The sequence below is a fragment of the Myotis daubentonii genome, chromosome 17 (genome assembly GCF_963259705.1).
Source record: "Myotis daubentonii chromosome 17, mMyoDau2.1, whole genome shotgun sequence".
NCBI lineage: Eukaryota > Metazoa > Chordata > Mammalia > Chiroptera > Vespertilionidae > Myotis > Myotis daubentonii.
Window position 1 is genome coordinate 14,506,280 of NC_081856.1, and position 15,318 is coordinate 14,521,597.

The following is a 15,318-nucleotide window of genomic DNA, read 5'->3' on the forward strand; positions in this document are numbered from 1 at the left end:
ATAATCCTGGTTTGGTGGTGATGAACTCCTTTAGCTTTTCCTTATCTGTGAAGCTCTTTATCTGACCTTCAATTCTGAATGATAGCTTTGCTGGATAAAGTAATCTTGGTTGTAGGTTCTTGCTATTCATCACTTTGAATATTTCTTGCCACTCCCTTCTGGCCTACAAAGTTTCTGTTGAGAAATCAGCTGACAGTCGTATGGGTACTCCCTTGTAGGTAACTGAGTTACTTTCTCTTGCTGTTTTTAAGATTCTCTCTTTATCTTTTGCTCTTGGCATTTTAATTATGATGTGTCTTGGTGTGGTCCTCTTTGGATTCCTTTTGTTTGGGGTTCTCCGCGCTTCTTGGACCTGTAAGTCCATTTCTTTCACCAGGTGGGGGAAGTTTTCTGTCATTATTTCTTCAAATAGGTTTTCAATATCTTGCTCTCTCTCATCTTCTGGCACCCCTATAATTCTGATGTTGGTACGCTTGAAGCTGTCCCAGAGGCTCCTTACATTATCCTCGCATTTTTGGATTCTTTTTTCATTTTGCTTTTCCGGTTGGGTGTTTTTTGCTCCCTCGCATTTCAAATCATTGACTTGATTCTTGCGCTCCTCTGGTCTGCTGTCGGGAGTCTGTATAATATTCTTTATTTCAGTCCGTGTATGCTTAATTTCTAGTTGGTTCCCCAATATAACATCGAGGGTCTCATTAGTTTTCTTGTAGATCTCATTAAGTTTATCGGCGGCTTCTAAACAGTTCTTGAGAGACCTTAAAAGTGTGGTTCTGAACTCTATATCTTCCATTGACAATTTTGTCCTGTTTCTTTGTCTCCGCATTTTGTTATGCTTCCTTGGTGCACCCCCTAGTGGTCTTTGTTTGCAGTCTTATAGTTAAACCTTGATTGTTGTAGCTAGTACCAGGGAGGGTTTGACCTCCAGGCCAAGTGGCTATGAGAATCAGCTGTGTCAGCAGTGAGAGAACTTCTGTCCTCTAGGGAGGTGCTAATCTAGCCTTTGCCTGAGGCTATCCGGCAATGCCTCTGTGCAGGGCTTGGGCAGGGCGGGTAGCACAGGATCAACAGGGTGGGCTGGAGAGAGCAGTTATGGCGGCTCTCAGTCCTGTCCCCAGGGGCTCTGCCTCTCTGAGTCCGAGCACCCGCTGCAAAGCTGGGAGAGAAAGCTGCACTCGCTCTGACCGAAGCCAGACAGTCCTGCTTCTCCCGTTTGAGTCTGGGTCCCTAAAGACTCGCCTGTATCTGGAGCTCAGAGTCTGCGACTCCCTCCCGATTGAAAACAACAACCACGCCCTCCGCCGCCAGCCCGCTCCGCGCACTCCGCACCTCAGAATTTGACTTCAGCACTGCGCCTCCTCTGAGTGTCCGTATGCGTTTCTCTTTCCTCCTAGTTGTAGGACTTCCACTCAGCCAGCGTTCCTGTGGTTCTGGGTGATGTCCTTTCCGTCTTTTAGTTTCACTTTTGAAGTAGTTGTTCAAAGCAGCAAACTCCAGCGTTAACCTATGCCGCCATCTTGGTTCTCCAAGCTACTCATTCTTATTTTAAATTGACATCTTCAAAAATCAGATTGGAATGCAAAAAGCTACAAGACTGTTTTTTAAAAGCCCATAGCCTAAAGAGAGATAAATGTATAAATCACTTCCTCATGCTTTCGGGGTACAGTAGTGCCCAAAAGGAGTGAGTGGTCACAAAGGAGAAAAATCAGGACTGTGGTCTACTGAAAGCCAAATAATGTGTTTCAAAGACTAAACAGATTTTCATTTCCAACACAGTGAAATTTAATTTTTTTTTTCACTTTGCAAACTCCATTTTTATTTGGATTAAAAAGCTTTAGATGAACAAACATATGATACATACATGTTATAAGACTAGTTACCACATAAAACCCTTTTGATACAGAAATTAGAATAAACCAAGTTTTAATCAAGTCTGAAAATGTTCAAGCTCAAAAGTCAACACCACCAATTTGGAGTTTTACACAGAGAATCATCCCCTCTCAGTTCTTCCTCATAGGAAGACAAGGGTGGCTTCAAAAACAAAACAATTAAAGGTCTTTTAAATCATTGGCTGACGTAGTATTTTAAACCTATAGGTTTCCTCCACACACATAAACAAAGTTCTTTTCCACATGAACTTATATTTTGAAAATACTTAGGCCATTATGCTTTCTAAGCCATATCACTATAGTTCCTAAACTCATGGATAAAAGGTGTATAGTTAACTTGTACTTTTTTAAATGAGCAAAAAAAATTTTTTTTTTGGAAGATGGCTGACCTCAAATCTTATTTCCTAAATATTAACTGATATTCCCCAAGTTAATATACAGAAAGACATGATTCTAAAATAAATTCTTTTAAAGAAAAAATTAGGGCCTGCCTAGTGGCCCCCTGGCCCGACTCTACTGCCTTAGGGAAGCTCCTGGCCGGGTCTGTGGTTCCGATAGCGCCTCCAGACACTGGGAAGGAGTCCGGAGGATGAGTGCACTGGCTTCTAATGCCCCATGTAGCCCACAGTAAAGTTCTTAGAGGCTTCCCAAGAAGTCTCATCCAGACCTTAAAAAGGGAAAGAAAATGGACAAATGAAATAACCAAAATTAAATTTCAGGTTCTTCTTTTTTTTAATGAAATCGTCATTTATTTGATTTTTAAAAAAAATATATTTAATAATATAACTTTTAAGTGTGTGCATGGCAAACATCAAAGTTGAAGGGCAAATGACAAACTGGGAAAGCCTTACAGATTTTAAGTTAGTAGACAACAAAAATTTATTCTAGTAGCCATTAGCAGTATAAATTTAAACAGCAAGCAAGGTAGAATATTTTTTTTGCCAACTTCACAGAAATTGATGAGGATGATTACCTTTAGTTCTGGCAAGATTGCAAAGAAAACAAACACTTTTGCACATTGCTGATGACATTGAGAAAGTCCCCCGGTTGGTTAGAGTGTAATCCCGACATGCCAAGTTGCAGGTTTGATCCCCATACAGGGCACATATAAGAATCAATCAATGAATGCATCAATAAATGGAATAGGAAATTGATATTTCTCCCTCTCCTCCCTCTCTCTTCCTCTCTCGCTAAAATCAGTCAGTCAATCTTACATAATAAAAAGCTAATATGCAAAATGACCGAATGGTAGAACGACTGGTCGCTATGATGCAGACTGACCACTAGGGGACAGATGCTCAACATAGGAGCTGTCCCCGGTGGTCAGTGCACCAGAAGCTGTGCTCACGGCTGGCAAGTGCAACAGTGGTGGCGGGAGCCTCACCTGCCTCCATGGCAGTGCTAAGGATGTCTGACTGACGGCTTAGGCCTGGTCCGGGCCTAAGCTGTCAGTTGGACATCCCACAAGGGCTCCTGGACTGCGAGAGGGTGCAAGCCAGGCGGAGGGACGCCACCCCTCCCGAGTGCACAAAGTTCGTGCACCGGTCCTCTAGTCAATAATAAATAAATTTTTAAAAGAGCACATGAAGCAGTAAATGTTAGTCAATGTAATGCCAGCACTGAAGATGAGTTGGAGTTTGTTACACCAAAATAACATGATATAGTTGCCAAAACAAACCCTTTTGCTAGATAATGTGGGATGTGGTCAGAATGGGATTGGGGGGAATTGTATGTAGTTGATATTTTATTTTCATCGTTACTTTCAATTATGATATTGTAACGTCTGAGGAAAACTTTTCATTCTTGGCAACTAAAGAGCCATTTATAAGTTCTGTTACAGTGATTCTCAACAAAGAAGGGGAGTTGTTTTCTAAACTGTATTGGTGTTGGGTTATGTTAAGCTTATTTAAAGATGTCATATATTGAAAAGATCTAGAAACATTGCTATATTGATAGTAATATTTGTCCAGAAAAAAGCAGATACTAGCTCTTTTTTTTGATACTAGCTTTTAAGTAGCAAGTTCTTGAGTTCTGAACAGATATTTATGTTTGTCTAATCCAAGAAAAGATGTTTATTCATAATCTTTATTATGTTGCATACAATTCTAATTATTTGGATTTTAAACCCATAAATTGTGAGCTTCTGTGAGTTTGTTGTTGTTGTGTACTATAAATTAATGTACACTGGTGATAATAACTAAAGAGTTGGACAATAAAAGCTGTACAAACAAGAAAGCAAACTACATAGCCATTTGGGGGCATCTGTTATATCAGAAAATAAATTTACATATCTTGGGCCCTGATATGTTATATTCTGGTGTTGAAAGATTAAAAATGTGCAGGTGATCATATTTAAGAAAACAAATATGGGTTGTAAATTATAAATAACTATTTAAAACTTATTCATGTCTGAAATGACATGTTCTTTTGGATTATATTTATAGTTGAAAAACAGTAAAAGAAGCACTACTAACACTCAACACTTATAACCTAGGCTGAGACCTTACAAACCTCCATGAAATAGCTATGAAGTTTTGTAGATAGCTGGCTGCTCTTCATAACCCTTTACAACATCAATTTTTATAAATATATTTAGACATATAACAAAAAGGTACAAATTATTATTGGTATTTTTTTCTAGAAACGACTGCAGAAAGAACTGTTGGCTTTGCAAAATGACCCACCTCCTGGGATGACTTTAAATGAAAAGAGTGTTCAAAATTCAATTACACAGTAAGTACTTAATTTTTAAAGTACTTAGTTTCTTTTATTATCAGTGTAATGTATGAATGTATACTTATTTTATTAAATATATAATTGTTTTCATATTTCATCACTTCTCTTCCAGCAAGCGGTAAATACAGTTAACAGACCTTACTCTATGCATGAAAAAGTGAAGGGTGGAAGGGAACACAAGTATTCTCTCTAACTCAGCACCTTGGGAGTGGAGCAGAAGTATCTTCCCAGATATGATACCAAGAAGAGTAGAGAGAGATGCGTCCCCTCTCTTAAAAATGAATTTGACTTAGTTTAAAATATTTTTACAAGTATCATTCTAAGATCTCACAACCTAGTATGGTCTATTCTTACTGTTCCTTTGATTTAATAATTCTGTTAACTAAGGGCGAATGTTCTGAAATAGGGGGAAAATATAAAATTGCTCCTTTCCTTTAAAAAAAATCTCCAGAAAAACATAAAAAGGATAGAAGCCTACAAGATAAAAGTTTACCATAGACCATCTTGTAGGACAAATAAGGACAATTCAAATATTGAATTGTGACTAAACGGTCCCTCGGTCTGGCCTGTGAGATGAGCCGAAACCGGATCTCCAACATCGCCTGAGGGGTCCCAGATTGCGAGAAGGCGCAGGTCAGGCCGAGGGACCCCCGTGGTGCACGTTATAGCGAGTGGTTGAGTGGCCTTAGCATATCATTAGCATATTATGCTTTGATTGAATGGCCAACAGGTTGACCAGACACTTAGCATATTATGCTTTGATTGAATGGCCAACAGGTTGACCAGACACTTAGCATATTAGGCTTTTATTATATAGGATATTTTAGGTTGAGAGAGCAAAAGTAACCAAAATTCACACAATGGAGGGTTGGGGGGCATACTTGTCCTTCTAGAAGAAAAAATTTTCGTTACCTTTCACTTTGACATTTGAGTTATTAAGGCAGGAGTCAAACATGAAGAACAGGAATATGGGCAATTAATATGTTGATATTTAGATGGATATATTGATGTTTGAAAATGCAATGCACATCTCTAGTTCTATAACAATCTCTTTTTTAAAAAAATATTTCTTTATTGATTTCAGAGAGGAAGGGAGAGGGAGAGAGAGAGAGAAACATAAATGCTGAGGGAGAATCATTGATTGGCTGCCTCCTGTGTGCCCCACACTGGGGACCAAGCCCGAAACCCAGGCATGTGCTCCGACTGGGAATTGGACCAGGAATTGAGCCATGACTTCCTGGTTCATAGGTTGATGATCAACTACTGAGCCATACCAGCTGGGCCAGCATTACTTTTTTAAAAAAATTTAATTTTATTGGGGTAACATTGGTTATTAACATTATATGTTTCAGGTGTACAACTTTATAATATAACATCTCTATATTTTATTGTGTACTTACCACCCAAAATCTAGTATTCTTCCCCCCTTACCCTCTTCGACCTCCCCCTTTTCCCCTCTGGTAACTACCAAGCTGTTGTCTGTGTCTGTGAGTTTATTTTGTTTTTTCTTTTGTTGTTTTTTGTTTTATATTCCACATATGAATAAAATCTTATGATCTTGTCCTTTTCTATGTGACTTATTTCACTTAGCATGATGCTTTCAAGATCCACCCATGTTGTCTCAAATGGCAATATTCCATCTTTTTTTTATGGCTGAGTGTAGTATTCACTTGTATATACATACCACATCTTCTTTATCCAGTCATCAGTCAAAGGACATTTAAGTTGTTTCCATGTCTTGGCCACTGAATAATGTTGCAGTGAACATAGGAATACCTATATCTTTACAAATATTTTGGGTAGATACCCAAAAGAGGAGTTGCTGGGTCATATGGTAGCTCTATTCTTTATTTTTTGAGGAACCTCCATACTGTTTTCCATTGAGACTGCTCCAATTTACATTTCCATCAGCAGTGTATAATGGTTCCTTTTTCTCCACATTCTCTGCAATACTTATTATTTCTTATCTTATTGATAATAGCCATTCTAACGTGAGGTGGTATATAATTGTGGCTTTGATTTGCCTTTTCCTTATAGCTAGTGAAGTTGAGCATCTTTTCGTATATCTGTTGGCCATTTGTATGTCCTCTGCCTATTTTTTAATTGGATTGTTCTTTTGTTGAGTTGTATGAGTTCATTATATATTTTGGATATTTTGGATATTGACCCCTTGTCAGAGGTATTGTTTGCAAATATCTTCTCCCATTTGACTGGTTGCCATTTTGTTGATGTTTCTTTTGAAAACAGCATGCATTATCTTTGAATAATGCATTTAGAGATTTTGTCTGGCAGTAATTTTTCTTTTAAAATAACATAAATGAATCACAAAAGTTTTATTTCGTGGGATTATATGGGATGTGGATAGGGATAAGAAAGATGATGAAAGCACATTTAGCTTTGTAGAAGACATTATGGTAGCATATATTAAGACCTTTAAAAACACGAGTATCATATCCTTTAACCTAATAAACCCCTGTGCTATCTGAAGGAATAGAGATATAAACAGATTGACTAGAAGGAACATACATTTACAGTACTCTACATATTTATTGAAGAAATACTCCCGTATAAGTGGACCTGCGCAGTTCAGACCTATATTTAAACATTAGAATCTCAGCTACTCACAAGAAGTTAATAACTGAGACTGCTCCCATCTCATCCTTACTTTGGGGGGCGGGGGGAGGGGTGCTTGTGATTGAAATCATAAACACTGATGATTTGAATTTATGTAATTAAGTGTGCACATAATGCAACTACTAGTCTTCAATACCATTGATAAAGAAACTGCAACACAAAATGACTAGAATGAGATGTACCCAAAAAACTTTTAACAGTAATTACCTATGGGTGATTTTTTTTTATTGATACTTTTTCTAAATTTTCTATGGTGACCATATTTTACTTTTTAATTAATAAAATGTTATTTAAAAGTACAGTATACTGTACAATAGAAAATTATGCCTTTTTTGACCTGTCACCCAGCTTTGGAGGGATTATTGAGGTATTTGCTTAGCTGTTTAAAAGCTGTAGCCCTGGCTGGGTGTCTCAGTTGGTTGGAGCATTTTCCTATACACCAAAAGGTGTCAGGTTCGATTGGTTCCTGGTCAGGGCACATCCCTAGGTTAGGGTTCAATCCCCAGGTAGGGGGTCTTTCTGTCTGTCTGTCTGTCTCTCTCTCCCTCCCTCTTCCCCTCCCTCTCTTGCTTAAAAAAAAAAAAAAATCATTAAAAAAATCCTTGGGCAAGGATTTCTTTTTTTAAAAAGGCTGTGCTTGGGTATATCACATAAATTTATGGTACATTGTCCTAAAAATTACCTTATAAAACACAATGAAAGGCTACCAGGAAGTCTTGAGTTTTCCTCAGAATATCGCTTTGCAATGGTTGTCCAGATTAGGGGGAGTGGATAAAAAGGGGATTTTTTTTTTAATATATATTTTATTGACTTTTTACAGAGAGGAAAGGAGAGGGATAGTGAGAAACATCGATGAGAGAGAAATATTGATCAGCTGCCTCTTGCACACCCCTTACTGGGGATGTGCCCGCAACCAAGGTACATGCCCTTGACCGGAATCGAACCCGGGACCCTTCAGTCCACAGGCCGATGCTCTATCCACTGAGCCAAACCCGGTTAGGGCTAAAAGGGGATTTTGATGGCTAGGAAGGACCTACCTAGTTTGTAAAGAGAATAGTTTTAGATTTTGTTTTTTAGTGCAGCTTTTGCATTATATTTAATTTATTGTGTTCTGGCTCTGCAGTCAGGAATGTGCTAGGTTTTTTTTGCATATGTAATGTTATGTATCCAACAACACTTTGAAAATACCTGTTTTACAATTGAAATAGTTAAAATGGGGGAGGTTAAATAGCTTACTCATGGCCACACAGCTAGCTAAGGGGCAGATCTATCTAATTTCACTGTAAAATACTGCCTCTTGGGTCTGTGGTCATATCTTTTTTACCACATATGTATTCAGCATGCATTCTGAAAATGAATAGCTGTGCTCTTAAAAGCCTGTCCACATTCGCTGTTGCTTTGAGAGAATAGGCACATTTATTATTTCACATACTCTTAATCAATAGTAAGTGGTGTGATGAATAGAACCCAAAACTGTATTCTCATTTCTTTCTTTCTTTTGTTTCCCTGTATTTAAAATAATGAATTTTTATACCCGAAAAGCATAACATTGAAGGAATTGGTCAGGTGTGCAATAATTACTATAAGTGCAGAGATATAAGTATATTTTACACATTACCTGTTGTTCTTTTCTTTTAAATCAAATGGAGAAGGGGAAGGTAGAGAAATAGAGATTTTGATGAGAAAGATAATGGGGCAGTATTTTAGAAGCAAAGTGGACCAAAGCCATAAGAATGAGTTCCTAATTATGTCTCTATTTTATATTCATGGTTTTTATACGTGGAAACAAAGTAAGCTTGCATTGATACCAGAGAAATATATTCTGGGTTTTATTAAACAGTTGAGACATAATGAGAAACTAAGGAAAAGCCATATAGAATTTTGAATACCCATCAGAGTACGTGGACCAGTGTCAGCTTAGCTTTCTTTTTCCTATTTTGTCTTCTTTAGAACACTGATGAGATCGTCGGTCAGATGACTGTAGTTCTCAGTTGTCATTGCTGATACTTCCCTCATTGCTTCTAAAATAATTGATATCAGAATGGAAGTTAATTAGTTTGATGTTATTTATAAAATCTTCTTAGTCATTGTAGAAATAATCTTGAGAAAATAAGATAGGATAAATTGAGTAGGAATAGCACAGGCTTTGCTGTTATCACCCTGAGTTAGGTTTTTATTTTGTTTTTGATTTATTCATTTGTTATTTATTATGTTTGTTTTTTGAGACCTGGGATAAAATTTGTCTCTGTCTTTTGCTAGCTGTCTGACCTTGATCTAGTTATTTAACCCTTGAGCAGGCATTCCAGGAATGTGAATGGCTGTTTTTATAATTATTGGGAGGATGAAGTATGCTATTATACACAAATGACTCCTATCCCAAAACCTGGCATAGAGGAAGTTCTTGGTGTTATCTTTTCTCCTTCTTGCCCCAATCCCTTTTATCTGAAGTTTTTAATTTCTTTTTTTCTATATTCTAGGTGGATTGTAGACATGGAAGGTGCACCAGGTACCTTATATGAAGGGGAAAAATTTCAACTTCTATTTAAGTTTAGTAGTCGATATCCTTTTGACTCTCCTCAGGTAACTCCTTGCTTTTTAAAAATTCATTGTATTTCTTATAGCAAAATGCTAAATTGGTGATTTTTGACAAAGAAAAACTTGATAAAGTAAATTTATTTTAATTATGTAAATAGATTTCTTCCTTTATCTTACCATAATGTAAACCAGGATCTTTTGAACATTTTACATTATTGAGATTAGGTCTTTGCTACTTTTGTACTTCCAAGAACTTAAAACTTTCTTAACCATAGATGTTAATAAAAAGGGGTGGAAATCTGACCCAGGCCTATGGATTGTTGGAGAGAGAACTTAACATTCTGGAATAGCTAGGCGTTCCTAGATAAGATGATACCATTGTAAAGAGGCAAGTGCTTTGTTCAAAGGAGCACTTCTTTGATTTTGCATTGACATGCTGTCTTTGCAACATTTTAGCACTGCAAGAGCAGAGTATACCATGAGATGTTAAACATCTAGACCTGAGCCCCAAATCTGATCATTATAATTTGAGGCGCTGTCGGTTAATGGCTTCATACTCAGACAGGGGAAAATAGTGGTGGAGGAACTTTTCTGAGAGCTGTTTAACAGGGTGAATAATTAATCGGTGGAGGTTATAGAAGAGGAGACTCTAAGATGACTTCAGATTTCTGGCTTGGTAAGGGTAAATGAGCTACTCGTAGTGGCAAAATGATAAGACTTAATGCCAACTCTGTTTATTTTGCTAGGTAATGAGGTGTTCTGGATGATTAAATTTCCCAAATACCTGAAATTCAACCTGTTTGGTGCTAAAATATGCTATTTTTAAGGAAAGTCATATTGCATTGCTACTTTAAAGAATATACCATAGTCTAATAGAAATAGACTATAATAAAAAACAAAAGTAAATATCTTCCTTCTCTCCAGAAAATGATCTTCACTTTCTATTGTTGCTTTTGGTTTATTAGCATCATTGCTGACTGTTAATGCTTGAAGGCAACGGGGTCTTGAGTATATGGAAGGAGAATACAACTAACCAACTTGGAAGTTTTTGACTACTGGAGGCTTACTGTGGGAGCTCACACATTTTTCATCAGGAAAATACTATTTTTGTAAACGTGAAACTAAGTCAAAAGTGTCCTCTAATCCTTAGTATTTATTTCTGTATCAAATATCAAACGAGCATCATTTGAATTTCATTTTTAACATATGGTCATTTGTAATAAATTCCCTTTATCATCTTATCTCATATTTTTTAAATTCTTTTTCTTCGAATGTACTCTGCCTAGCCTTCTGATTTTGGAGTTCTTTATTCAGCTCTCCCTTACTCTTCTCACTCTTCTCTGACTTCAACCATCCTAAGCAGCTGGTCCCAGGTCTACAGCTCTGAGTATAAGCTCTCCCTTCTGATGTTTAATTTCACTCCCTTCTTGAACATCTCTACTTAAATAACTCCAGACATCTCAAACATAACACATCTAAACTCAATCTTTTCCAATTACAAAATAAGGAGATATTTTTTTCACTGCTTGCGTTAAAATTCTTCCGTTTTCCACACTCTAAATGCAGTTTTTCAGATCCTTTAGCAGTCACTCTGCTCTTACCTTACTGTCAGTGCTAATCCTAGTTCTTTTCACCCCTACCCATCCTTTTACAGTGCCATTAGGTTTCTTTGAAGTCACAATTACCTCATTGGTTTTTATATATACTAGTACACACGGCGGAACCACCTTCCTCAGTAAAACCTCTAATGGTTCATTATTTCCTGTCAGGTCTAAATACTCTTTAGCTTAGGTCCATTCATGGTCAAGTCTGAATTTAATCATTTTAGCTATACATTACCTTCATGCATTCTATTATATAGTAACTAGAGCAGCGATGGCGAACCTTTTGAGCTCAGCATGTCAGCATTTTGAAAAACCCTAACTTAACTCTGGTGCTGTGTCACATATAGAAATTTTTTTGATATTTGCAACCATAGTAAACAAAGATTTATATTTTTGATATTTATTTTATATACTTAAATGCCATTTAACAAAGAAAAATCAACCAAAAAATGAGTTCTCTTGTCAGAGGTTCGTCATCACTGAACTAGAGGCCCGGTGCACGAATTTTGTGCACTCACAGGGGTCCCTCAGCCTGGCCTGTGCCCTCTTGCAGTCCAGGAACCCTTGGGGGATGTCTTGACTGCTCCCCACGGGGAGCGGGCCTAAGCCGGCAGTCAGACATCCTTAGCGCTGCAACGGAGGCAGGAGTGCTACCACTGCAGTGCTCACCAGCCATGAGCCCAGCTCAGAGCTTCTGGCTGAGCAGCACTTCCCCTGTGAGAGCGCACTGACCATGAAGGGGCAGCTCCTGCATTGAGCTTCTGCCCCCTGGTGATCCGTGTGCGTCATAGAGACTGGTTGTTCTACCTTTTGGTTGATTTGCCTTTTCTTACATAGGATATTTATATTATACTTTGTAATGTAACATCCATCCTCATTTTTTTTGTAATAGCTCTTAATGAAGAGAGAGGTTAGAGGGAGATGGGTTCATCCTCACTTTATAAGTGAAGAAATTGAAACTTATACAAGTAAAATGTCTTGTTCATGGTTTAAAAGCTAGCTAGTAGAATAGTCACGACTCAAACCCAAGTTACTTCTCTATTGACAGCCAATTAGGAGTGAGTACCAGCATGGGGAAAAAATGCCTATTTATCCATTCAGTAACGTTATCTCTGGAGGAGAAAGATCATTTGTAGAATGATACCTTTGTAAGCTCCAGGGTACTTGTTCCCAAACTTTTGGAATAATACGAAGATTCTGTTTTTAACATCAATTCATCCTTTAGTCTCTCCCATGTCGTAGAAGTTCCATATCCTAATATCCAGGATTGAGAACATGACAGAGCTACTCTGAGTCCAGCAATAGTTAAATATTATTTTTAATCACATCATCTTTATGGTTATAATGTAATTATAATGGGTCTAAACAATAAACGCTTGATATGCATATAGATTTAAAGATGTTTGTCATAACAGACTTTGTAGAAGCCCATTGCTCTGAGGTAATAAATTTCTTCATTCAAAGCAAAGATTATATTGGATGAGACCTGGCAGCACTGGCACTGGTTGGCTAGTCATTCAATCTCCTGTGCAATGAACAACACTAAATTGACCACTATTTACAAGAGTAGAATTTGGGGAAATAGCACTAGAATAGACCAATCTCATTGTGAAATTATTACTTTTGTATCTGTGAGTGAGATCTTTACGACCATACATAAACATGATAGTGTGCTGTGTTTTTTCCCCTACTAGTTATAATTTATCTCACATTATTTCACTTTATAGTGAAAAGACTACCTATCTAAAATAATGGTGTTTGGCCTGGCCATTTGCTTTAAAGAAAATAATGACAAAAAACTTTCAGTTAATATGAGAGCCAAGATGAGACACCTTTTCATCACTGGTTTCTACGAATGTGCATTTACGACCAGCCATACAGAAAATATAATATTTTTGTATATACTACTTTTCTATATTAGCATGCAGGTAAATGGCTAATTTAACTTGTATTGAGCATGAATTGTGTGCCAAATACTCTTCTGTGTACTTCAGAGATGGGAGTACAGAAATTAAAAAGCATTGGTCCTGCCTTATAATCTGTTTAATATTTGGACAGGTAGACATTAATTTGGTAAGTATTTATATAGCACATAGCATAGGACAGATCCTGGACTAGGTATTGGTGATTCAGTGGTAAACAAAACTATAGGAGAAAATAAAACCCTGCTTACATGTAGTTTGTATTCTTGTGGAAAGAGACAGACAGTAAGTAAAATACATAGAGTATGGAAAACAGTGGGGGGGGGGGCAGAAAAGAGGAATGAGGGTGTTGTAGTTTTGAAAGAGTGATTAGGGAAGATTTCACTGAAAGGGTGGCATCGGAGCAGAGATCTGAAAGAGATGAGTGAGTGAACCATGTGACAGAGGTGAGGGGAAGAGCAGGTGACTTCAGTGCTCCTGTAGTGGTCCCTAGAGTGCTATGTAAACAAGGGGGGAAGTGTAGGGCATAGGGCAAAGGTAATTTGGGCTGATAGGACATTTAAAGCCCATGGTAAGAATTTTGACTTTTACTCTGAATGAAATGGAAAACCTTGGAAGATTTTGAGTAATGTCATGATCCTACTTAAAATTAAAAGGTAAAAGCTGGCTGTTACATAGCAAATTGACTATTGGGGACACTGGTGCAGGGATACCTGATAAGCTTTTATTAAATACTAGGGGCCCGGTGCATGAAATTCGTGCACTGGGTGTGTGGGGGGGGTGGGGAGTGTCCCTCAGCCCAGCCTGCCCCCTCTCACATACTGGGAGCCCTCAGGCGTTGACCCCCATCACCCTCCAATCGCAGGATCGGCCCCTTGCCCAGGCCTGACGCCTCTGACAGAGGACCCTCATTTCCCCCCATCACTGGTTCTGCCCCCAGCCCAGGCCTGATGCCTCGGCCAGAGGCGTAGACCCCCATCACCCTCCGATCACCTGATCGGCCCCTTGCCCAGGCCTGACGCCTCTGCCAGAGGTGTCAGGCTTGGACAGGGGACCCCCATCTCCCTCTGATCGCTTGATCCACCCCCTGCCCAAGCCTGACGCCTCTGACCCAGGCTTCAGGCCTGGGCAAGGGGAACATCATATCCCCCCAATCCCCGGCTCCGCCCCCCACCCAGGCCTGATGCCTCGGCCAGAGGAGTTGACCCTCATCACCCTCCGATCACCAATCACCGGATCAGCCCCTTGACCAGGCCTGAGGCCTCCGGCAGAGGTGTCAGGCCTGGGCAGGGGACCCCAGCTCCCCGTGGTTGCAGGCTCCGCCCTTGCCCAGGCCTAATGCCTCTGGCCTAGGCGTCCGGCCCGGGCAGCGGGGACCCGCAGCTGCAGCGGCCCCGCGATCGTGGGCTCTGCTTTAGGCCCAGGCAAGGGACCCCTAGCTCCTGGGACTGCCAGCTTCGACAGTGCCCAGCTCCCATCGCTGGCTCCACCCCTACTTCCTGCTATCACTGGCCAGGGCAGCAAAGGCGCCTGATTCTCCGATCATGGCTGGGGGGCAGGGCATGCCCCCCAGCTCTTAGCTCCCCCCTGGGTTTCCGATCACTGTCAGTGGCAGGGGGCTTCTTCCTGCTTTCCCTTTCGCCTCCCTGCATTGTGCCTACATATGCAAATTAACCGCCATCTTGTTGGCAGTTAATTTGCATATAGCCCTGATTAGCCAATGAAAAGGGTATCGTCGTACACCAATTACCATTTTTCTCTTTTATTAGATAGGATGTATATTTATTGATTTCAGAGAGGAAGAGAGAGAGAGAAACATCAGTGATGAGAGAGAATCATTGATTGGCTGCCTCCTGCATGCCCACTACTGGGGATGGAGCCTGCAACCCAGGTACATGCCCTTGACCAAAATTGGAATCGAACGTGGACCTTTCAGTCCGCAGGCTGATGTTCTATCCACTGAACCAAACCAGCTAGGGCCAGATAAGCTATTGAAGTAAT

At 39.3% G+C, this 15,318-nt stretch overlaps 1 protein-coding gene across 1 annotated transcript in view; it reads left to right on the top strand.

Moving 5' to 3' along the window:
* The window catches only part of UBE2W (ubiquitin conjugating enzyme E2 W), a 61,519-nt gene that overhangs the window by 19,751 nt on the left and 26,450 nt on the right, over nt 1-15,318 (top strand). Inside the window, exons 2-3 of the mRNA XM_059672847.1 lie at nt 4,528-4,619; nt 9,734-9,836. Of these exons, the coding sequence (XP_059528830.1) occupies nt 4,528-4,619; nt 9,734-9,836 (195 nt within the window). The remainder of the gene's footprint in view (nt 1-4,527; nt 4,620-9,733; nt 9,837-15,318) is intronic.